The 26,130-nt window shown below is 37.8% G+C and overlaps 3 protein-coding genes across 5 annotated transcripts in view; 1 reads left to right on the top strand and 2 right to left on the bottom strand.

Moving 5' to 3' along the window:
• ugp2b (UDP-glucose pyrophosphorylase 2b) overlaps positions 1-10,856 on the bottom strand; it is a 42,074-nt gene extending 31,218 nt beyond the window's left edge. Inside the window, exons 1-3 of one of the 2 annotated variants that reach the window (XM_082556805.1) lie at positions 10,357-10,856; positions 6,231-6,358; positions 4,232-4,339 (exon numbers count right to left, since the gene is read on the bottom strand). In XM_082556805.1, coding sequence (XP_082412931.1) covers positions 4,232-4,339; positions 6,231-6,329 — 207 coding nt within the window. In that variant the 5' untranslated portion in view covers positions 6,330-6,358; positions 10,357-10,856. Of the gene's footprint in view, positions 1-4,231; positions 4,340-6,230; positions 6,359-9,450; positions 10,333-10,356 lie in introns of those variants that run through there. The other variant, XM_082556804.1, reaches the window with a different exon arrangement.
• A 1,330-nt stretch (positions 10,857-12,186) lies between these two features.
• Positions 12,187-20,637, bottom strand: mdh1ab (malate dehydrogenase 1Ab, NAD (soluble)). The gene is made up of 9 exons (XM_082556810.1): positions 20,385-20,637; positions 19,807-19,905; positions 19,332-19,428; positions 17,859-18,034; positions 17,461-17,583; positions 17,176-17,352; positions 15,905-16,018; positions 13,006-13,095; positions 12,187-12,754 (listed from the first exon to the last, which is right to left on the bottom strand). The coding sequence occupies exons 1-9, from the start codon at positions 20,535-20,537 to the stop codon at positions 12,632-12,634; spliced, it is 1,152 nt and encodes a 383-aa protein (XP_082412936.1). The 5' UTR covers positions 20,538-20,637; the 3' UTR covers positions 12,187-12,631.
• Positions 20,638-20,921: 284 nt separating this feature from the next.
• wdpcp (WD repeat containing planar cell polarity effector) overlaps positions 20,922-26,130 on the top strand; it is an 83,894-nt gene continuing 78,685 nt past the window's right edge. For both annotated transcript variants that reach the window (XM_082556798.1, XM_082556800.1), the window contains exon 1: positions 20,922-21,033. The gene's annotated coding sequence lies outside the window, so the exon portion shown is untranslated. The remainder of the gene's footprint in view (positions 21,034-26,130) is intronic.

The following is a 26,130-nucleotide window of genomic DNA, read 5'->3' on the forward strand; positions in this document are numbered from 1 at the left end:
TCAATTACGACTCCCAAAAATTTGTTTTCACTCACATTATCAATTGGTACACCTTCAATGATAATTGGTAATTCTACATTATATTTTAAATTACCAAAAAACATTGCTTTAGTTTTATTTATATTTAATGATAATTTATTTATGTCCATCCATTTTTTTATTAATTTTAGCTCCCTGTTTACGGTCATTACAAGATCAGTATAATCATCGCTACTGAAAAATATGTTGGTGTCATCTGCGAACAGTATGAGTTTAAGTACTTGAGAAACATCAAAAATATCATTTATGTATACATTGAAAAGTTTTGGTCCCAACACTGACCCTTGGGGAACACCACATGTAATACCAAGTTTCTCTGAATGGTAATGCCCTATGCTAACATATTGTTCCCGACCCGTTAGGTAACTTTTTAACCAGTTACCAGCTTTCCCTCGAATACCATATCTTTCCAATTTATCCAATAATATTGAGTGATTGATTGTGTCAAAGGCCTTTTTGAGATCAACAAAAATACCAACTGCATATTTATTTTTATCCAGTGTATCAGTAATTTCTTCTACTGCCTCAATTATCGCCATTGAAGTGGTTCTTTGCATTCTGAAACCATACTGACCAACATTTATTATTTGATGTTTTTCAAGGAATTTTTCTAATCTTGAATTAAAAAGTTTTTCTAGAATTTTTGAGAATTGAGGCAGTAGAGAAATAGGCCTATAATTGGTAAAACTGTGTTTGTCATTACTTTTATATAGTGGTATTACTTTCGCAATTTTCATTTTTTTTGGAAAACAACCGGACTGAAATGATAAATTACAGATATATGTTAAGGGACTAGCAATATTCAGAATAACCTGTTTAACTACAGACATATTTATGTCATGATAATCCATTGAAGACTTACTTTTACATTTTAATGTGATATTTATTACTTCTTGCTCATTTGTAGCTGAGAGGAACAGTGAAAAGGGATTTGATTTTATATTACTGATATTTTCATTTTTATGACATGGGATGTCTGCTGCTAGTTCTGGGCCAACATTTATGAAGAATTTATTGAACCCATCGACAATATTACTCATGTTGTGATTTTCACCATTTGCATCAGTAAAATATTCAGGATATGATGTTCCAGAAGATCCTTGTTTAATTAAGTTGTTTAACACATCCCAAGTTCCTTTTATATTGTTTTTATTTTCATATAATCTTCTTCTATAATAAAGTTGTTTGCTCGTTCTTATAATATCAGTCAATTTATTTCTATATGCTTTATATCTTTGTTCCACTTCTTTTGTTTTTACTTTGATGAACTGTTTATACAGATTGTTTTTCTTTTTGCAAGCATTAAGAATTCCTTTTGTGAGCCAAGGACTTTTTATCTTTTTTTTCTTTGTCATGTGTTCGTTTACAGGACAATGTTTATTGTACCACATAGTAAAAATATCTAGGAAATTATCATAAGCCTTGTCCACATCTGACTCTTCATACACCGAACTCCAATCTTGTTGTGCTAAATCGAAATTGAAGGCATGAATTGCTTCTTCATTTATTGTTCGCTTTGCTATCATGATCTTGGTATCTATTTTTTTTAAATCACAGTCACACAAAGTAAAAACTGGTAAGTGGTCAGTTATATCACAGACAAGCAGGCCACTATTAATTTGTAGTTTTATCCACAGTTGCTTAAGAAGACAGTACAAAGAGGCTGACTACTGCAATCCACGAGGGGGCCTTCAGGATACAAACAGCTCAGAAATGTGGGTGTTATCCCTGTAAAGTCTACAATGGTCCATTACCATTTCTTTAGAATCATTCTAATAAGATAACCCTGTGTCTAAAAATGTTAACAGTCACCAAGATTACATTATAATGGATCTTACTGTAATGGGTTTACTGTAATGGAATAAAGTAAAGCCAGGAGTACTGCACTGGTGTTCGTTTGCAGAAAGAAGGATTACAAACAGACAAGCAAACTATGGAGGTGCACTTATAGATTGTATAAAACATGGACGTAGACACCACACTGGCACACACTGGGATGCTATAGCTCTGCTTTCTCACAACCACTACAATCAAGCAGATGCAGGATTAGATCATGATGCTAAAAAACACCCGATCACAAGTAGGCCCCAACATCCTATATGATGGACAATAAGAAAATCACAAGAATCAATGTAACCAGTGCCGAGTCAGTCATACTTGGACCTGGAATAGTGAAGTCATCTTGGAAGTATCATTACCAAGCACAGTGGTCCAGATTTAGATGTCAAAGCATGGAATCAAGAGAAGAACAGTCTTTCTACAGCTCATGAACTGCTGGAGGTCCCGAGTGCCGTTACAAAGAAGAAAAATCTGACTTTTCAGTTTCAACAGTAAGGCTTTGCCTTCATTTGCGGATGACACATAGAAGAGAACAAAGACTGTCCTTAAAGTGTAGAAAGACGAGACCCCACTAAGAAAATGTGTGGTACTTGGAGCTAGCTAGAGATAAAGGCCCATTAAGGGTTAGTGAAAGGAAAAATGATTCAGGTTTCCACCATGTTAGTTTTTTGAACACAAAGTCACTACGCTTCTTAAGACAAGAGGGGGAACAACAAATCTGGAACAACAAACCAACCAACCAAAAAAAAAAAACAAAAAACCAACATTACTGGTTGATCCATGTATTTCACAGTGTTCCCCGGTGCTAGCTGACAACACCTAAGCACTTTCTATGCAGCAGCCTGCAAGCGTACAGAGTTTAGCAAGAAAAGGAAACCTATTCTGTGTAATCGTGTAATCTGAAACCACCCACTTTGAATTTTGGTCACTCAATCATCCAAAAAAAATGCACTCTGTTTACAGACTTGGATTATTCTATACATTAATTTTGTGTTTTGTTTGCGGTGTTCATTTCATTGTTGAGTAAATATGTTTGTAAAATGATGTGATATTCCATAAATCATTCCTTATACTTCTATATGTTGTCAGTTTAAACAATGGCAGTAAGAAACAGTTTTAAATAGCTCTGAATAACATTATTATCATTTTGACCTTGAGTCCAATCTATCTGACCTTGAATGTGTGCGTGTGGTCAAATGTGACATGACATTTCCAATCCTTATATAGAACTTTCTATATGTTGACGATACACGCCGCATCTGTAAGGATCACAGGTTTTAAGTCACAAGGTTTACTGTCAACTTTATGCAAATTAATCATTATGTGGACCTTGAACACATTAGTGGATGCAAGTCAAATTTGAATGGATTGTTAAGATGCTTCCACTCTACGCCCCTACAAGGTTCTATCAAAATTCACTCAAAACCTTTCGAGCCATCCTGTTTAAAGACAGAGTGACACACATGCAAAAGTTACCAAAAACATGACCTCCTTGGTGGAGGTGAAAATAATAGCTGATGACAACCACACATCTTTTTTCTCTCTCTTTGTTGACTCTAACAAAGGTTTTCATTGGTGCAGGAACTCCTTAGGTCATTGTAAATCCTGAGGCAAGCTGAATTTATAGTTTGTCCAGAGTGTAAAAGTAATTTTCTAAGCGGAGCATTTTTAGGCAAACAAACTAATACAATCGTCTATTCTTGCCATTGTTATAAAGAGCTCCAAAGCAAGCTCATCCAACAGCTCTGAAGCTGCTGAGTAATGTTAGTCACACATCAGACTTGCACAGTGCAGACAGATTCTTGAAGCACTAAAACTAACTTTATTACCGACTGCGTTAGGCGTTGTTAGGAAAACGCCGCTGTGCAGAAATATAAATGCAGGTTCCTCGCTAGGTTTAACGACACCAACGCGCTGGTATTAAAACTTGCAAAACACCAACTGTCTAACTGTTTTTTTCCCCACAATCACAGTGAATGACGAATATCTGGGATTGAAATGAGTGATGCTTTCACAAGTTGAAAAGAAGAACTTATCACTGCAATCTTTTGGTATCACTTAATCTCACAACTGGTGAATGCATCACCAAAATCATATTTCATCATTTCACTTGTACTTTCAGTGGTAAGGGTAAAATCAAATCGAATCCGACAACCCACCGATTAGAAGTTATTTTATTCTGTATTCAATATCAGCTACTTTTTTAATATATGACATATCTACCATTGCTATGGGGTCGAATGCCCCCTTCTGCAAGGAAAATAGATGCTTTAATATTTTAAACAAAGACAAATCCAGAGTCAACACAGACAAACATACAATTAACCGCTAAAAACAAAAAAAGAAGGCTTACAGAGTCTTCTGGAGGTCGCTGTATCTTGATCCACTCCACTGATGGTCCCTTCACCTGCAGAAATCTATGGAAGAGATTCTTGAAGCCCTCAAAGTCTTTCTTGGATACCTGAAAAACAAAGATGTTATCTTAAACTAAGGCTGAGGTTTGCAAAGTCAATATGAAGTGGTCTCTAGAAAGACATGAAAATGTTGAAAATCACTTCTGAAATGGCCTCAGTTATTTCAGAGTATTATCGCCTTGAGGGCAGAAGAGAAGCTGCACGCCTTGGAAAAATGGTTTGACTAAAACCACTATACTTAATTTTACAGGCATTTTACGGTTTATTTAAGTGGGGCTGGTGTCTTGAATTTAAAAACTTCCATTCATCAAATTCATACTGGAAAGCTTTAAATTTAAAAGATGAGTTTGAGGATTCGCGATACAATATTGTAGACATCTGTATTGCAATTTCAGTCTCAGTTTCATGGATTGTTACACACATTGAGCAGTGTGCTTCAAAGGCCCCATACCTCTCATATAAAAAGGATCATTATTGTTCTATGCAAATTTATGGGTGTGAACTTCATTTAAAAACTGTTTATTTCTTTCCTGTGGGTGATTTAGCATATTCTTTAAGTTCAACAGTATAGTGCAAAACTGCAGCAAAGGACCTTTTTATATTTCCACATTTGAAGCCTTAATCTGTATTTGTTTTAAACATATAGTTATTATATTTTTAACACAGACAAACAAAATAGCCAAGGTCCCGAAAAATATTTAAACACCCTTTTTTGTCCCGAATACACATTAATTGTTTTACTTGAAGGTTTGATACAATTTGTCTGGTCCACTGTGACTATATGAAATTTGTTTTGAACTTCTCTTCAGAAACCATTTTATACACGACTTTAACAGATGTGCACACAAACAGATGAAACAGCATCTGGACATCAAATACAAGAATGATGTATTCATACATTCTAAACTTCACCAGCCAGTGGGAATAATAATAAAGTATATCTTATTTTAAAAAGTGAAATCTACAGTATAATTACTTCATGTCAGCCACACATAGCTGGTTGGATTTATTGAAATTAAATTGAAATTTTCGTTTGCTTTTACACAAAATATTTGGATTTGTACAGTCCAGACTTTGTCACATGCCATGTAGCTTTGTGCTTTTTCATCTTTTAATTTAAAAAAAAAAAAAGAAAAAGAAAAGGAAAAGTCCCATTTATGGGTGATGAAAAAAAGTCAAACACCCAATGTGGAGCAAATAACAGTTTAGGTGGCCGTCACTGTCTCGACTTTCACACTGGTATCCAATTACACTGGAGACCTTCAAAGTTCAATGAGTAACCCATTGTGTGTATGCGTGCACATGGCGTTTTACACGTATAAGTTACAGCAAGTACAAAAGCGATTCCTGTTAATATATTTGAAAGTGTGTGGGAATTACTGCTCACACCTGCATGTGACAGACTTCTCACCTCTTTACTCTGAGTGTTTTATTCCCTGATTGCTTGCAGTTAAACAAGGTTTGGTTAATGCCTGAAAGAGTTTACTGCTAAACACTGCACTATTTATTTCCAGTTTTGTCCCAAGCTTTATGCTAGTTTAAAGCCAAAGAAATCTCACAGAGGAAAGACGAGTCTGTAGAGTGTTAATGTTGCCATTTTAATTTGGATTTTAGTCTTACGTTGGTGCTGTGGGCTGAAAAGAGCTCACTCAGGTTCATTTAGGGCTAATGAGAAAATCTGCCTAGTCTCTTAGGGCCTGCACCCCTCTGCTGACGTATCATGTCTGAATAAAACCAGACAAAAATGGGCGAATGTTGCTTAAGAAGTTTGGCTGCTAAAATGTTATGAGATATGTAGGTGGAACCCTTTTTGGCAGTGTGCTCCAGTATGTGTCACTTTTTGTGTTTTCCCAGCATTGTGACCCCACCACCCTCTGAATCACAACCAGATGGTCAGAGAGGGAGGGAGAAAGACAGCAAAGCAGACAGTTTGTGTACCTCTCGCTCAGCCCCTGTGGTGGTGTCCAGCAGCTTCTCCAGCTCATCGTGCATGGAGCTCTCCAGTTGCTGCCGCATCGTTTCCTGGAACTGAGCCATCCCTCCGTTAGCCACACCTTTACTCAGACCTAAACACGAAAGACGGTGAGATACGGAGTGAGACGGGAGACAGTTTTAACGTGTTTGATTCGTATCATATGCTCAATCCTCAGAGTGAAACATTTCTCGATTTTTTGCTGATTTTATTCATTGTTTATTTTTGTGTGTGATAAAATTATGTCTGATTACGCAACATAGAAACATAAATTCCTGTAAGGTTTTTCCTGGCTCAAAAACTTTAACCCACTTTAAAAAAAAAAAAAAAAAAAAAAGGCTGAATATATTATTTCAGTTCTTACCTCTTTTGTAGCCAGTTAAAAACCCCACCTTAATGTGCAGAAAAGATAAGTCCATCTAAAGCGTAACTGGCCAATCAAATCAAGAGGTTGAATGCCCTTCGCCCCTGATTCTGTTTATAGTGTTTAATGGACAGAATTTCTACATGTAGCCAGACGGCTTCCTTTTTGGTAGTAGCTACAGTATGAAGATGTAAGCATGCAAGCACTGCATAGCACCCACAGACCACCAATGGGTGCTTGAGAAGCCCATATTAAGGATATCGCCTCTCTCTGACATCATACAGATCCAACAGTAAAAGAAAAAAATAGTCTGAAGCGTTAAAGCACTTTTAACTTTTAGCTTTTAACATACTTGCACATAAACTCAGGTTTGTAAAGTTACATCTGAACAAATCACAAGACTTCTGGAATGATGTCCTTTCAGAGGATGATACCAAAGTGGAAACGTCTGGACATAATGCGCAGCCCCACTTTTGCTAAAATGCTCAACTTGCCTCCATATAAACACCTCATACCAACTGCGAAGCACAGGGGGTGATGAATTGGGCTTGTTTCGCACCAAGAACCTCTATAGCACATGGACACCTTGTGTTCCTTGAATCGTCAATGAATACAACCAGACTGAAATGCTGTTTTTTTTTTTTGCTTTGTTTTTTACTTGCAGTCATTTTAGACCAAACGATTTTATCCTCAGTTTAATCAACAGCAGCCCTGATCTCAATGGAAACACCTGAGTGACTGATGTACAAAGAAGTAAACACAGGCTCTTGTACCATTATTGTAGCATGGGCACAGTCTTTGAGTCAACAGCCATCTGCGCCGTATGATAAAAGCAATGACATTTAAGAGGAGGGCTGTCATGCTTCTAGTTAGACTTGACGTAAAAGGGTTGAGGTATACTTAAAGAGTCACTGTAGCACCCGTTATTCCAAGCAGCGACACCCTCGTGATTATGTTAGCTTGTGTCTAGCAATCTGTTCCATAGATAAGTAAACAATACTAAAAAACTAAACCTTGGACTGTGAGAGGTATTTGAGAGTCTCAAGCAGAGTTTTAATGTAACTTCCTTGCATCACAGGAAAAAAAAATGACAGCTAGGTAATTACATCTAAAGTTACAGCAGATCACTGTAATTCAGAAAAGGAAAATATAGCTTTAAGATAGTTATGAAAACAGTTTTTTTAACAGTAACATGCCCAACACAGGTTCTATGCTGTTGGTATTTTAAATCAACTTAATCTATGGCTAATTTATCTCTAAAATGGCAGTTTATGTTGTTTTTGTTAAGAAATGATTATCAAATATCAGTCCATCTGTTAACATCGAGCACAAGGTAAACAATAGCTCTGCATGTGCCAATAAAACCAAACACTGACCAGTTAAAAAGCTTTGATTAAATACAAAGAGACAAGGCAATTATACCTGCTAGCACAGCAATTTTCACCCTAATTGTTGTTATGGTCCATTAGTAAAAGCAGTTAAACATGTTCACTGCTTGTTAAGCAAAATGTGACACACATTGTCAAAAAAGGTAAATATGACAATAGAAACTCACTTTTCCACAAACCAAAAGCAAGAATAAAGATCTGAAGTTATTAAAAAAACCTACATGAACTGTAGCTGAAATATAATGAATGGCAATGACAAAAATAATAATATTCACCGAGAACGCCTTGATAGTACCATTTATTGTTATTACTTAAAAAATGAAAAGCATATGAGTATATAAAGACGTTAGAAATCATTAACCTGCTGTGAGATATAGCTTATTAATTCCTGATATCCTGCCTTTCAGACTTTTTATTTCCAATTTTATTTCCAATTTCCCAAGTAGCGCTGCAACTAACCTTAAGTGACCTTACAACACAACAATCAACTGCTCCTGGCACAGAGACAACAGGAAACTGAACTTTGAAGCCAAATGGCAAATACCACGACATACTGTAATAGCAGACAGTAGCAAAGGGAAACAGTTTAACACCATTTAAAGATTTACGAAATCAGGTGTCAGTGTTACTGTGGACAAAATTACTCTCACTTTTCATGGGAAGTATTGCAGCATTAACCAACCAGTTAATTATAGCATTTTAGAAGCAGAAACTTGTGTAAACTATCACAATGAGGTGTTTGAGTCACCACATGTCAGCAGAACAATGATACCAATGATGAAAAAAAAATCCCAACTGTGTTTATAACTGCTATAAAGCAGTTCAAGGTTGTGTGTTCATGTTAAGGAGGAATTGAATGAAACCAGTGAGTAAACTAGAAAACCGTGAGCAGACTGTCTCCCAAGAAGACCTTGCTTACAGACAGATTACTGGTAATCTACTAAAGATTATGTAAAGAAGACTCGTAAGGCCTCATTTTTCACATGAAGGCATCAGTTAACAATTACTCACAGTTATTAATGCATTCGTTTATTGACTTAAACATACATTTATCACACTATTGCTTATTTTATCACAGTGGGGCTACTCTACTATAGTAGTGAAGATTATTTAATATGATTACTAAAAGGTTTAGGAATAATAGTAGATTTATGAAATTTAAAAAAAAAAAACTTTTCTTATTGGTCAAATGAATGATGGTAAACTCAACTAAACCTGTAACAGTCTGGCAAAGAGTGGATTTTTATTTATTTTTTTAATAATCAGTGATTAAAATTAAAATGTGATAAATCACACTTTCTCATATGTTAAAGTTGATGTAAATAATGTTCTGAAATGAACAGGAAAAAACACATAGATCGTTAAAAAAAATAAACAATCCTTTAAGCCTCCCTCTCCTAGAGTCACAATTTTAGTAAAATAGAGATCACTTACCTTCGACATAAAGTGCCATGGTTAAGCTGCCAAGTAGTGTTTAAAATAATAGTGGACACGCTTTAAGTTTTGTATCCCAGAAAAAACAAGATGTCATTGAGCAAACATCCGGTGAATGGATTTAAAAATATATATAATAATAATATTAAAAGTTTCCTTGAGGTATCCTTAAATCATCCGACTGGTCATTCTTTCATTGGTGCCCAAGCCTTTTAAATCGATCCAGCGTTGAAGCTTTAAAGGATAAGACGCTGTGCCTGCGAGTAAAACAAGGACACATTCATCCGACCACACTTATCTCTCTGGACACCAGCCAAGTGGTCCTCCCTTCAACGTGAAGTTGGATCCGATGTACCCAGCTCTTTTACTGCTCGTACCGCCCGTATTTCTCCCCCTGCCCCAACCCTGCAACCACGTCACAAATCCTTACTGTGTCTCACAACCTCTGGACACTTCTTTCCCCCAGCGCCTCACCCCCTCCCCCTCGAGTGCTTTCATTTTTATCACCTTATGGCTGCCACAGGGATTTTTAAAGTCAACTAACACACACGCCGTCAATAATTAACCGGCGAGATGTGCAAAGACACACCCGGGCACACAGGTACAGTCACGCTGTCTGTATGACCTGCTGCCTGCGGAAATGAATTAGTGACTGAGTGATGTACAGACAGAGATGAACGCTATGCCCTCCACAAACAAGCCACACGCAAGGAGACAACTATAATCAACAACGGTGCCGTGAACGTAACACTGGAGGAGGAAGAGGAACGACCTTTCTCAGCTGAAAAATGTCAAAAAGAAAACCCGGACATAGCGCCTCAACACCAGCCGCGTGTGGAGTCCTACCGATGGCTAATGTAGAGAGGGAAACACGTCATACACACACATTTGAAGCCATTTTCTTACTGTAGAATACTGGCGGAAGAAAAGTCGATGGGGTCGGCCTGGTCCTGCAGGTCTGGAGGACCACAGAGATCCAGCAGAGGAGACAGCGGGGTACACAAAAATATGTATGTGTTTTATTTACACCTTAATTCAAGCCGCTTCTGCTGCCCTTCGACATCGCTGAATGGGTGTTAAAAAAAAGCACAGGACGTACAAAAAAGGTGCAGAAGTTAAAAAGGTGATCGGATAGTTTTTGAAGATATTTTACACTCCAGTGCCATTCTAGGCAACGACGAATCGGAACGCCGAGGGAGGATGGGAGCCAATGACAAATGCTGTTTTTGTGTGCGTGGTTTTAACAGCCAATAGGATTCTGCTACGTGCGATGTTGGTTTCTGGCAATGTCTGATTGAAGATAGCTCAAAATTAGGGCTGTTCGATATAACGATATAAAAACGTCTATCGTTTAATTTTGCGCTATCGTTTATTTCGTGGTGTCGCAAAATAAACTGTTTACGGCAATATTTTTTCATCGTTTTGATGGTCACTGTAGTGGCTATATTAATTTATTAAAGTTCTCTCTTTCTCTTATATTTAATATAACCACAGTACGGACGGACAAGCGCCTGTATTTATGTGTTGACGTTAGCAACAACGACGGTAAAACCATCGCGTCACGTAAACCTTTCACAATAAAGCTCAATATCCCGTTGAGACTTTTCAAAATAAACTAAATCACGTGAAAGAGTATGCAGAGTATTTTCGGATGAGAAGCAAAAAAAAGAGCCGCCAGGTGCTAAAAAGTAAACCTTAGACTCAAACGTTAGAACAGGCTTTTCCTCGCAGCACGCTGTGTAATAAATACAAAATATTGAAATAAGTGATATCAAGAAAAAGAAGTAACGTGTTCACATTGACATGTGTGACATCTATGAAACACCTGCGAATGATTTTTTTTTCATGTAAATTTAATGTAAAGATTAAAACGAGTACTTTAACTGGGATTTCCAAAATGAAACTGTTGATATGGGAGTGGTGACTGTTTTGGTAGATTTGCCCCATTTAACGCTTATCCTCAGTGAACCAGCTGTGAATTTATTAATTGCAGATGTTACATAACTCTTCATACTGTAACTGAGTAAAAAATAAAACAGGGAATGCTGCCCCTGCCTGGTGAAACTGTGTCATTTCACTGTAAGTGAATCACTACTTTACTTACTGTCCCCCCAAGTACCTGCTTTACCTGGGCTGCACACTGCAAGCAACAAGGTATAATCTCTGTAATAGAATAATGGTTGCATAAAGCCACATATCAAGTCTTAATAAGTTAACTTTATATTTTATCAGGACCCCATCTGTCCTGACTCCATCACAATCAGGTTGTGCCTATAGGAAATCAGAAAACTACTGAAGTCCAAACAGAGCTTTCAAAAACACCTCAAATTACTCACTATGCAAAATAGCACATAATAAAAATATGCATGCATAACTAATGTTAGTACACCATTTAAATGTTGCAATAGGACCCAATTTTAGTTACTTTATATACATACATAATATGTTAAATATACTACACAACTACAGATCACAAACTAATCGAGCATTTGCATCAAATTATCCTTAAACAGAATTGACTCATTGAGGCCCATCTGGTAACCTAGGGGATTCAAACAGCCTATTGTGAGTGCTTTAAAAGGCTGTGTGTGTCTCTCTCTCTCTCACACACACACACACACACACACACACACACACACACACACAGTAGCTGAGGTTTACCAACTCAAGGCTTGTATTGCCAAAACCTGGAAAAAAATGACAGCATCCATGTATGGAAATCAATAATCAGACAACTTATTGTTTTTTCTATTAATTAATTTATTTTTAATTGTCTCAGCGTTAATATTCCAGTGTTTTAGGACTTCACTAGCTGTAAAAAGGATCCATGTAATAATCAATAAAGGGAAAAAAAACAATGGAGAGAGCTTTAACTAGTAGTGGAGTTTCAGTGTACTGTATACTTATGGTGAGTGATACTTGTGCATCATGACGTACAACAACTGCTTTTGACTTAAACTTACCCAGTCATATGTAGTCAAAAGTATGACACATTTTTGTGATCTTGAATAACAATAACAATCAGATTCACATCGTTTGACATACAAATGCAACTTTACACCCATAAGCACCAACTCGCTCACACACAAGCACACAGTAATGGAGGGGCTGGTGGAGTGCTTCATCACAGGCGTGCATCTGGAGTTTTGAGGCTGTCTAAGTGCTGCTGTGCAGGCTCTAGTCATACTCCAAGGAAAGTCACAGCTGTGTCCCTCTCCTCCACCAGTTCAGCTGCAGTGGCATCCATCTTTGATTTGGAAAAATCATTGATTGCCAGACTGTCCACGATTTTCCAGGTCTTGTTCTGAAAAAAAGAAGTACCTTCAGTTTTGTTCTTTGATCTATAATGTTTCTAGAAATCCCCAAAATTTTATTTAATGCAAACTTTAATTTAAAAAGAAACAAACAAAACAAAATCAAAACAACAAAAACCCTATTCAATATAAAATCCACATCCAAAAAAAAGACAATGGAGGGTAATGCTAGTCTTAAGCTGCACTGAAAAGATGATGCTAGCTGCTAGAAGAATGGAGACAAAGTGAGATCGAGGCTTACCTGGATCTGGACAGGGAATGAGTAGATTAGGTCTTCAGGGACTCCATAGGAGTTGCCAGTTGAGTAAACACCCATAGAGGTAAACTCACCCTTAAAAAGGAAAAAACCTCATTAAAAGTGAATTTAAAATAAAATGCAGCCTTTCCAAATACTTTGCATCACTGACAATAGAACCATATGTAACCTGTCAGAAATCTGAAGCCGTTTTCACACCCGCAGCATTTAGTCCATTTAAATCAAACTCTGGTTTGTTTTACCCCTCTGGTGAGGTTCATGTGTGTTGGTTAAAACACAGTAATGGCACTCAGGTGTGGACCAAAACAACCGCACCACAACCTTTTGGAGGAAGTGGTCTTGATACGGTTCCAAGTGAACTCCAGAGCAGTTCGTTTATGGTGTGAACCTGAGCTGACCACGACAAAAAACAAACAACGACTACTTGTTTGTCCAAGTTTGAGCTTTTTTTAAAAACAACCACACACACACACACACACACACACACACACACCTTAGTGAGGACCCTCATTGACATAATGCTTTCCCTAGCCCCTTACCCTAACCATCAAAAATGAATGCCTAATCCTAACCCTTATCCTAAACCTAACCATAACCTAATTGTTACCCTGACACTAAAACCACATTTTGAGCCTCAAACATGCCTTTAAATATGTGAGGACCGGGTAGAGCTGGGCGATATGAGATTTTTTCATATCACGATATGTTTTTTTCATTTCAGGCGATAACGATATCTATCACGATATAAGCCAAATAACTATATTTGTAAGATTTAAATGTGCCGTTGCTCACAAGTAAAATGTGAAATAATCAGCAGCTTGTTTTTATGTAAATATTTATTTCCCATAATAAGTTCAACAGGGTAGATGTACTTAAGGAACATGAGACTTTTTCAGATAAATAAAGGCAAATATTGCAAACTACACAAAAGGCAGCCGCTAAAGCGTTTAAGTTTCAAAATAGAACAAACGAAACAGACTAAACTGTCAATTCCACTTAGAAACAAAATATTAATTCTAAAAATAAATCTTAGTTTGTTTTACAGAAGAACAGACAAAACTGACTAACTTTTGTCAATATCAAATAAACTGAGAACTAAAAGGAAATTCTCAATCTCTCCTTGTTGTATAGCTGAGCTTTTCAAACAGTTTTAACAGTTACTTTAGTCTGACAAAAGCCGAATGACGAATTAGCGCTTCCAGTCAGAGACTGAGGCTACGTCCACACGTACACGGGTGTTTTTGAAAACTGAGATTTTCCGTTTTCGTTTTAAAAAATAATCCCGTCCACACTTAAAGGGAGAAATGAAGGAAAACGCTGCTATGAACATGCCAAAGCAGCAGGTGGCGCTAGATTCCTAACCGTGCAGAAATGTTGGCCAATCAGAAGTCTAGAAGCCTCGGTGGGAAAAAGTAAACAAAGCTGGGGCATAGAAGCAGAACCGAGTCGTATGTGTGGAGGGACAGTAACTGTGTGTATATGTAAGCATTTAAACACTGCAGAGAGTAGAATTAACAGTATTGTAGAAATTCATTTCACTGAAACAATAACGTGGCGCACAGTGTGACGCATGCACCAGTTTATTGTATTTCCAGACTTGCTTTCGGCACAATTTACAGTGCAGCTACTCTGTTTTTTGTCAGACTTGAAATAGCAGAAATACCTTCACACTACGGAACTTCTCTGGCTCTTCCGTTCGACAATCTCTCCGGCGTTGGAACCATCATCTGTTTTCTCTTCGGTCACGCTCGGTTGATTTTTCTAGTCGGCACACTCATTTCCTCCATTACCTGCTGGCTGCTTCCCAAACAAACACACGTGCGGCTTGGCACTTGTGCTGTATGTAACAAGTCACGCGACGTGACGCTGCGGCTGTGATTGGTTCGGCTCTGCGCTACTTAATTTGGATTGGCTGACCTTTTTTTTTTTTTTTTTTTTTTGAGGACAAGAGCGGCGAGGTCTATCGCGATAGCTTAATTTCTCTATCGAGTAAAAGTTATATCGCGATACATATCGTTATCGTTCTATCGCCCAGCTCTAGGACCGGGTTGTGTGTCCTCACAAGTGACTGCTGGTTCTCACAAGTATAGTAGAATGCAGATTTCGGTCGAACGAACGACAGACAGGTACTACAGATGTGCAAAGGTCTGTGCAGACTAGTAACCATCTGTGAAATGAATGCAAAGTGTGTCCAGAACACAGGACATTCTTTCTGCATTTACATCTGGCCAGTGACCAGACTGAATACTCAGTGGTTTGTAGTGATGCATTTTGGTGTCCTTGGAGTTCTCTTGTATCTTTTTCTAGTGTTTTGATTTGTTTTCACACAGGAAAAAAAATCCAAGTTTATAAACTCAATCGTTCTGCTACGATGAAGGAAGTATAAATAAATGAAAAATAATCTAATTTGCTACAGTGCATCTTGAGTATAGGATCTTGTTAGATTTAGGAACCTACAGTTTGTCAAAATAGTTGCAAATTAATATCAATGGTGCAAAGGGGGCATCATCCTAACATGTCAAAAATAATGGTGGTCACCAGTGCTACCCCTCAGTGTTCTAGCAGATGCACCTATGGTGTAAACTTGAAAATCTTCGGTGAGGACCTTTGACCTTGAGTTTTAAACTCATCTGAGATTTTTAGTAGATGCACCTATGGTATCAATATGAAAAGCCTACATCACCCCATTCCAGTTATTGCATTCACAAACTTGAATGTCCATGCCACTGTCTGCCCAATGACAATACCCCAGCAGGCTTTTACAGCTGAGGGGTAAAAAGTGCAAAATGGATCTTTAAACGTCAGAATAATTACTTCTTATCAGAACAGTGCAACATGCAAAAATTCCCAAATGACCGATATAACAAACAGATGTAGGATTTACCTCATGGGTGCCTGACCAGATGTCTCTCATGTGGTCACAGATGGCCTTGGCTGCAGACATGGCACTAGAAAGTTTCCTGGCCTTGATGACTGCAGCACCTCTCTGTTGCACAGTCTGCAAAGTAAGAACATGGGCCATTAAATGAAAATGCAGGAGTGTTATTGAGCTCTGTGACTAGGTTTGATTTTGAGAATCAGTTCTCTTTATCAACTGGACTCATGTAAATGCTGCCCCTGCCTACTACTACTATACTTACTGTCCCCCAAATATCTGCTTTACATGTGCTGCACACTGCAAGCAACAAGGTATAATCGTGTTCTCCCTTTGTTCATAAGTGGCAGATTGACACAAGGACCGGTACACTGTTTGTAGCGATGCAGAGATTGTTGTAATGAAGAGAGCTGATCATGACAGTGAAGCTGTCAGGTAAGGACAGGAACATAGGGTATTGCTACAAAATGTGTGAAGAATAAGATTAGAGACAAGCACCTTCTAGGTAAGGGTTGTTTCAGGCATACCTACCTGAAAGAACCCAGGATAGACCCAACAAATATGACTTGGAGGTTTTGGAAACACACCCTGAGGATTTTTGACCATTCTGCAAATCTTTGAGGTTTTTGGTTCCCAAAAAAAAAAAAAAAAAAAAAAAAAAAAAAAAAAACACCACACATGTTTTTGAATGTCTTCCAGAAAATATTTTGCTTGAAGGAAAATTACATGTTTGCTAGCAGAAAAGGGGCCTCATACAAGTGCTTATAGTTTGTCTTTAGAGCAAGCTCAAGGCTGACTTCTCTGTAGCCATTATCACTTAAATTTAGTCAGTGGTGCTCAAGGCTCCAAAATAAATGTGGCATTTGAAAAACTGAACTCCAAACCTATAACCACATAAAATTAGACTGTTTGCCTATACAGATGAATAATTTTGCAGTTCAAATAGACTTGGAAAACAGGTGAGTATATCAGCTCAGCCTAAAAAAGGGACTTCATGTCTTACTGACATCTGCCCGCATGAACAGTGACCGGAAAACTGACTATTGTACAAATTTAAAAAAAAAAGAAAAAAAAGAGCATTGTTAAACCACAAATGTAACCACTAATGTTCAGAACCATTAATCTTATTAGGAGTGTCAGGATGAAGAAAAGATAGAACAATGAAGTAAAATATGAGGATTATATTATAGGCCTTTTCTCAAGCACAGCCAAAAGCATCCGAGTGCGAGTACACTCCAGCTATAAAATATCATGCTTTCATCTAGAAATCAATAACTCACAGTAATGAAATCGCCTTTAAGCCAATCATCATCCTTGATTGCATCAAAGCAGGTCAGCTCACTGCCGGACATGTTGACCTTGCAGTGGTGAACATCTGGGTATTGTGTGGAGGAGTGGTTCCCCCAGATGATCACATTCTTCACCTGAGTGGCTGGAATACCACAGCGCATTGCCACCTACAGGATACGAAGAAAAGCCAGGTTTGCAGTCAGCCAAGATTAACAATGTGGATGCCAAACGTCTGAGACCACCATCAGAAAGTGAAAGAAGTGAGAGGACTGTACCTGAGAGCGAGCCCGGTTGTGGTCCAGACGGGTGAGGCAGGAAAAGTTCTCTTTGGGGATAGAGGGAGCAGACTTTGCTGCAACCAGACAGTTGGTGTTGGCAGGGTTTCCCACAACCAGCACCTGAACACACATAAACCAATTTAAAAACATATGCCATGCAGATTTTATGTCTTATTACTATCATGAGTAAATCGAGCAAACTTGTATTATGCAACACCGAGAAGGGAAAAATGTTTTGGCATCAGGAAATACTTCATTAGGATTTTGCCATTTTTCCCAGAAGCACAAAATGTTTAGGAAACATTTCTATTTGGCAGAGGCTGAGAAGTTTCTTTCAAATTTGCTCACTTGACAGGAAGGGAGTGTTTTACATCAGAAAATATGCTTCTAATTACCTTCACAGTCTTCTTGGCATACTTATCCAGGGCAGCTCCCTGGCTCTTAAAGATGGCCACATTTGCTTTAAGGAGGTCCTTCCTCTCCATACCCTCCTTTCTGGGCATTGAGCCCACCAAGATGGCTGCATCCAGGTCCTTGAAGGCTACCTCCTCTTTGTCAGTGGGTATGATCTCTGTAGAAGGAGAAAATTAATTGACAATAGGTTTTTAGTACTTTACTCTTTGGCAATTTGTCAACTTTGAACCTTGAGAGGGATTATTAAGTTCATAGTGGAATTTGTTCCTGAAGGGAAGCAGTCAAATCAAATGTGACAATTGGAAAAAAATGAATTCCGTTTAAATTAATGGCACATCAGATCTTTACTGCAATATGGGAACATGGTGTCAGCTCCTGATAAAAGTTGCATGAGTAAAAGTTGCTCACACACACACTCCCTAAAACTGTTATAACAAAAGAACATGAGGTCCACAGGAAGTCCTTCCTGTTTGTGTTGTGCATCTGACATTTACAGTGTTGACTCTTTAATTGTTTGAGACAAAGCATCACTCTAAAGTGCAGTCATAAGATTTAGAAAAATGGTGACCAGTTTGATGAGAACTGCATTTATCTTTGTCTTGATGTGCATGAGGTGTTGTCTTTGCATCGTGGCTGGCTAATACAGGGGCCTCTTTCAGCCCCCGTGCAAACAAAAGCAAAGGACAGCACCATTGCAAAGTAAAAATTCCAGGTCACAATGGAGATGGCACATAGTGGCGCCTCATGACTGAGTCCATGACAGCAGGAACGAAACACACAAACAAACAAAAAACAAACAAAAAACTGGGTCCATACAAGAAAACGAGCCCATTTGTGCAAACCAAATCTTTAAAGCATTCAAGAAAAACCACCACCTCCAACAAAAATGGTGTAGGTTCCTCTTATTAGCTAACATCTGCTCATGGATCATATTTTGGGATATGTAGGTATAGAAGGAAAGGTGGATTAAAACATTTACAAGGTGATCCCTCTGCCAAAAAAAAAATAATAATAATAAATAAAAAAATCCACACACACACATGAAGAAATGGTATCTGTATAAATGGAAATAAAAACAAAAAAATAAAAACACCATTGTTTGCCTCCAGCAAGGCATTCTTTTTCATGAACGATGGGAAGATTGAGCGTGAGTTGGAACAGCAGATCTCATTTGTCATATGGTCGTTTAAGAATTTATTTAAGTGTATTGAAGTATCACAGGCAGTTCTATTATTAACAATAGAAAAGGCTGAAAGCAAAGAAAAGAAAAAACAAAAAAGATAATTTAGCTACTTCTGCTCTCAAATATCCCACTTGTCAAAAAAAGAAAAAATGCCTATACAAAAAAAAACTAAACAAAAGAACACCCAAAAACAACACCACAAAAAAAAAAAAAAAAAAAAAAAAAAAAAAAAACCCCACACACTGGCATTGCTCAATTATTAAAGGACTACCTTTCAGAAGTGGAAGGGCACAGTCCTGCAGCTCCATGACTACACCTTCCAGGACCGGCAGCATGGGGGTGATGTCCAACAGGAGCAAAATGATTGGCTGCCAGAAGAAAAAGGAAATAACTGAATTTAAATGCAATTGCATAATAACCCCTGTATACAATTACATGTCAGCAGGAGACTTAGTTCTCTGCGACAGCATGGGAAGGCCTAAGCCATGTACCAATTGGATCAAGTGCTCTTGGCACAAGATCCGCTTCATTGACTTCAAGGACAGTCCAGGTTGATCTGGGCGGTCATAAATAAGCTAGTGTAACCTGATCAATTTCCAAAGGAACAACATACAGTATGTGCAATGTCATCCCAGATATGACCTGGAAAATTTGTGACAGTCCCAGCTGTCAGTTTTATGGGTGCGCCTGGTGACAGGCAGAAGGAACTGAGTGTTTAACAAGCGCAGGGCAAAACCCTTCTTTACCTGGTCTTGGCCAAACACATCTCCTTTGGCAATGCTGAACAACAGGGAATAGGCAATCTGCCCAGCAGCACCGGTCACCAGAACTCTAATAGGCTCAGCCTGCAAGACACAAGGTGAAGAAATCTGCTGTTAACAATCACAGTATTGAATTCTCTCATAAGACAAGCATGAAAGTTTAACTGGAGCTGCACGTGGGCTGGGTGTCCATTCTTGTCTAAAAGATTTAGTAAAGCAGGGGGTGAGTTCAAAAATAGCCCTGTGCCTGCAGACACGATTTAGGGTTGCATAACAAACGAGTATATACTTGGGGGATCAGGTTCATCGCCATCTTTGACACTTATTCGATAGCATCAATTTAAAATAACCAAAATAAGAAAAGTGTCACGTGACTTTGACACGAAAGGAGACTTTTTAAATAAAGTCAACTTTTGAGTCCTCTGGTTGGCTGCGTCATGCCGTGAGCTAGAAACAACGCATACCTTACTTTGTGAATTTCCTGCATTAGCAGGGTGAATATCAGTTTAATCTCCAGTGCAGAAAAAAATAAGTTAACCAACATATTTACTGTATCTACTCACCATACTGCCAAGACAAGCAAGACGTCCCTCACGTTTCTCTGTTTCTCCCACTTGTCGCTCAAGCCAGAGGTCACTCGTATTTAAGCTCTTTTGATTACGACACTTACAATCGCCAAACGGCAGCTTGAGGATCCATGTAGTTGTAGTTTTCATCGTTTGTGTAGTCTTTTAGGTATTTTTCAAATGCTACATAAATAAGCCAGCTTCAACAAGAAAGGTATTAGCAAGCAAATAAACAATCCTACAGACTGCAGTACCGTTACCAATGCTATAAAAAAGGCTCCTCCATGATATCGATATTTACTGTGCTAGCTGGTTAGCATAGCCTTGGAAGATTCGCTTACCGTTGCTTAGCGACCTTGCTAGTAGCGTGAGTGCAGTTTGTCATTAGCTTAGCAAACAGATGCACAGACAAACAGATGGTGCATTTAATTTGGCAGAGCAGTGAGATGATCAGGTGAGACTATCTTTATATATCGAGGTATAGTACAGTTCGTACAAGTCTACGTTAATGCTAGTTGCTATCTATCTGTAGTGAACAGTCAGTATGAAAGTTTTGTAGTAGCTATTAAGTTTAAGAAAACGCTGAAGTCAATCGGGTGGAGAAAGAACAGACACTGCTGCAGCCCTCGTCAATGAGATAATTGAGGTGAGTTGTTAATAACCTGCTTCTTTCGATATCCCCGTGTCCTTCATGGCGGCGGTGTTATGGACCATTCTACAATTGCAGGATATTTTCTGTTGTCTCACGTGAATTTGAAAACAATTCATGCACAAAATACTAGAACATTTATTTGTTGTGTAAAATTAAACCTGCACTGGGACAAAATGTAAACCTAGTAGTTGAAAAAGTGGTCCCAAAATATTTAAAATGCAAAACAGCCTCCCCCCCGCATGTCAACTAACAGTAAAATACTTAAAATACGTTATAAATCTTTTGTTGTTATTGTTTTTCTGTGTTTGTTGACATATTTCTCCTATAATACAGCAATAACTCAGAACAATAATTATCCTCTGCAAATTTTGTCCCACCGTATATGCACAACCCTGATACTGAAACCTATTCAGTCTGGGAAGGGAAAAGACAGAACCGTCCCGAAAGAAGACGAAATGGCACGATTGAGTTGTGTGTTAACAATATGGGTCAACTAAAAGTCAGACCTCTTTGATACATTTAGCATTTTTCCCTTGTAGTATGTTCTGACTAGACTGAGTCAATGCAACCTTGTTACCCGTGTAACCAAAATAAAATTAATTAATTTAGGTTTCCTTCCTTTTATATAACTACATTTATCCTTGACTGTCACAGTGCATTAGGTTCCAGAGCTCACATCTGTCAATTACCTGTTTTGCGCCACTATGTTAAATACATATAAAGCGAAGCATAACAAAGTAATATTTTATTGAGAAAAACATTTCTGTTTACCTGAACATTTTTTTTCTAATCTACAAATTCAAACTCATATATCCATTCTGCATACAAGTGTTTAATCTGTTGCCTTTGTAATGAATAGTATTTTTAAGATTTCAAAATAAATGCTGAAATTCCTAATAAGGGTTGACTACTGAAAGGTTGGTTAAGATAGATTTTAAGTTGCTTAAGTTAACATAAATTAAGTCTTAATTTAATGAGTATTTAGTATGAGGGTGACTATCTTTAATCTAATGGTCAAAGATTTATTGAATAATACTTTTAAAATCAACGTTTCCAGACTGAAGTATTGGCAGCAGGGTTGTGCCAAGCATAGCATACAGTAACTAAAATATCTTATAAAAAGTGTATTTTTGATTTTGAAGTTGGACAGATACATTTTTTTTAACAATTTTTTTGTTTTTTTAAATATATAACAGAAATTTATAAAATGAAAGGTTGCATTTTTTTAAGCATAAATTGTTCTTCAGTTGTAGTTGTGCTAACACAATAATCTTAATAGTTCTTTATGTAAATTCTTTTTGTAGTTTTTTGCCTTTAAAGTAATCGTCTGGACCTATCATAGCCAAGGTATGACAGAGTGAAGTATTTTTTAAAGGAAAGTCTTTAAATGTGTCTTTATTTGCCCATTATTGTTAAATTGTGCTTGAATATAAGTTATGATCTGTTTTAAACGAGTCCTCTCCTGTTGTGAGTCTCCTCACCTGTACTTCCTCAGGAAGGGAAGTGTTTCTTTCTGCTATCTTGTTTTAAGTTGATCGGTTGGTTGAACGTGAGCATCAATATTTTATGGCTTCATTACAGGCTCATTACATGACTTGAACAAAAAGCAAATGAGATACTGTTACACCTGAATGGTATCAGACTTACTCCAGACTAAACCGAATACCAATTCACAACATTTTTAGACACTTTGCTAGTAAATGAGTCATATCAAAAAATGATATATATATTTAAACTGTTCAGTTCAATTCAGTTTTATTTTTTCCCTAATCGCTTTTTGACGCAATACCAGGTTGGACCTGTTTTACCTTCAGAATTGCCTTAATTCTTGATTTTCTCCATTGGCTGCACATCCATGATGTCATGCTCCCATTCCACACCAATCCAAAAGTGGTGTTTTGGCTTAGATCCAGTCCAAACACCACTGTGTTTTATGAACTACATCTCAAGATTTGATGGCTGTGGAGAACATTTGAGTTAAGTGAACTCACTGTTATGCTCAGGAAACCAGTGTATTCAGAAGTTGGGTACAATGCTCAGGTAGGATGTGGTGTTTACTCAGTGTCCAAGGGCATGTGCAAAGAAAATATTCCCATTATCCCATAACACCATTAACCCTGGAGCACCCATGGGGTCAGATCCGACCCTATGGGTTCTCCGGGGTTAAAGCACCACCAGCAGCCTGAACTGGTGATATGAGGTGGTTTGTATTTTATTTTCAGCAAGTTCTGATCACACTGTCCAAATGTTGAAACAGAAATTAAGACTCATCAAACCATGCAGTGTTTTACAAACCCTATATTATCCAATTTTGTGATTCTGTAGGAATAAATCACCTTTCTACCGCATTCTGATGCATGGTCTGAACTTCAGGAGATCAGCCATTGTCTATGTCTAAACGGACTGAGTTGTTGCCGTGTGATTAGCGGATTAGATATTTTGGGCAAATGAGAAGTTGAACATGTGTATCTAATAAAGTGACTAGTGAGTGTATATTATTCTGATTGAGGTATTGATAGTTTGAGCACATTTGTTTTGGTTCGTTTTTTGATATTTGGGATTGTTTTGGTTATTTGTAGATAGGAGTAGGCGTATTTGGACGTGTAAGGGATGACAAAGTGGCTTACTGATGTCAAAAGCTTTAGGACATCACAGTTCCCCCCCCCCCCCCCCTTTTTTTTAAATTGAAATTGAAGCAATTCAAGTTAAGTTATCATCTGTCTGTATAATGGCAGTGTGACCACTACACTCGCTGATGTATTATTAAACTAGTGCTGTAGTCTGTGCTGTTGTGAATTGTGAGAAAAGGTAAAGCAACAAAGGATAGACTTTCAGGTCAGGACTTTATCCTAAACCAAGACTAGAAAAACAGTAGGTTTCAAATGATTTCTCCAGACTTAAACTCCATCGAGCTGGTTTGGGAACTGGACAGAAGGTTTTGAGTAAGTAAACTACAACTGCAACAAAGCACTGGAACAAACACAGCAGGAGTTTTATCCACATTAGAGACAGACTGCAATGAGTAGACGTGTTTGGCTGATGAATGAATGGATAAATTTGTCCAGCACCAATCAATAACATCTCAGATACGTGGACATATTCTTTATCCATACTTCTGTGGCAAAATTGTTTTTATCATCTTATAGGAATTGGAAGTGAAAAGCGATCTTATACTCCTCATACCAATTTACTGTCTTAAAGATACATTTTTGTAATTATTATTCCATTGCAATAATGTTTGATTGCACACAGCTGCAGACTAAAGTTTGCAAAGCTGAAATCTTGCTTGACAGCGGTCTAGCGACTGATGGACAAGGGTCAAAATAATTAATCAAATTACATTCACATATTTTCCTCAGTCCAAAAGTGTCTGTAAAGCCTAAGGCACAAGATTAACCCAAACCACCACCAATTCTCTATCCAAAGCCTAAATCTGCCCCATCTGCTAGTGACAGAGGCCTACACCAATGCTTCTCTTCTCAAAAGGCTCTGAATTTGATAGCCTGATTCATAGCTGTTTGAAGCAGCTGCTGCAACCTGGCAGTGCTCCTCTGAGGTGCAGGAAGATTTTTACCCCTCTGCGTGAAAGGTACTTGTGTCTTTGAATGATATCGGAAAGGGACAAACAGGTTTTCACAGCTTTGTGTAGGGCTGCTGTTTAAACACAATGTCTGCATAGTATTATGTTAGTTTTTTAAGAAGTGAGATATTGTATGGTCTACTTATTTACATATAGTTTTTTTTTCTTCACTTGCCTCCCATTTTATAACATGAAGGAGTGAGATTTCTGGGGGGGATATATATGCCACTGTACCTGAGATGGAGCCAGGATGCACTGTGCTTTAAGTTAAACCACGAACCCAAAGATGGCAACTTTTCATGGCAACCATATTCCTGTTTGTTAACTGTATAAGCTTTATAAATAAAAGCAAAGCTAATAATGCAAATTTGTTGTGAATTAATAAGTTAATACAAGTATTTTACCTCTCAGTGGATTGATTGATGGATTTCCCCCTCTTACAGATGCCCATTAGAACTCAGAAACGGTTCATTTGATGTATGAAAAACATTAAATCTTGATGGATTCAGGTTGGACTCATTAAAAAGACACAAATATCATTTTCACAAAGTGAAAGTTTTTTGACTGAATATGGTTCATAGTTATAATTAAAAGCATAGTTAAAAGTTTTCGTCAAAATGTGGTATTTGCAGCTGACTTTTAAATCAAAACTCTGAGCATAACCTGCTTCAGTCTAGTCTGTGTCCAGCATAAGTTACCGTATCACTTCTGACCCAATGAAAACTTTGATTTTAAGCCCAATATACCCCGTTAAGCCATTAATATCATGCGTTCCACTCCATACCTCTGTGCGATCAGGTGATTTTAATATTGTTTAATATTAGAGATAATTAATTTTTATGTGAATTAGGTCAAAATCACACTGTTACTGAAATTTGTCAGCATTGCCTTGTTGTATTTCTTTTACCTGCTTGATTTAGAAGTAACTCCATATTTTGCTAACTCAGTGATAATGTTGTTTACAGGATATTCACCTGCCTTTCAGCTAACCTACAGCCTCAAACTTGTTGACCCACTGAAATCATCCAAAATCCCCCAAAGGTTTATAATGACATGCCACGTGACCGTGATGACTGCGCATATTCAGAGGAGTTTGTTGTTGCTGTCACTCCCGTGTTTATTACCATGGCAGTCTCCACAGTCAGGTTGACATGAGGGGATTAGCATACTTTTCTTTGTTAAAAGGAAATCGGAATGAAACCAAGAAAAGCAGCAGCACACATGATAATATCTGGTGCCAGTTTATTTGCAGAGCAGCCTGATGTTCTGTGTTTGTGTGTGTGCGTGTGCGCCAGGTGAAACCGGAGCACCGAAAGAAAAATAGAGGTGTGAAAGTTTCCCCATGCACAAATCTTAAACCACAAAAACACACTCACACATGTGCAGTGTGATCACTCTCAGTGATGTCTAGATTTTATGAACATATATGTCCACACATACAAAGTACATTTCAAAATCTGGATAAGTGCTTGTCAGCATTTCCTTTGTCCACTCGATCACCTCCTCTTTTT

The sequence above is a fragment of the Aulonocara stuartgranti genome (assembly GCF_965226115.1).
Source record: "Aulonocara stuartgranti genome assembly, chromosome: 13".
In the NCBI taxonomy this organism is placed as follows: Eukaryota; Metazoa; Chordata; class Actinopteri; order Cichliformes; family Cichlidae; genus Aulonocara; species Aulonocara stuartgranti.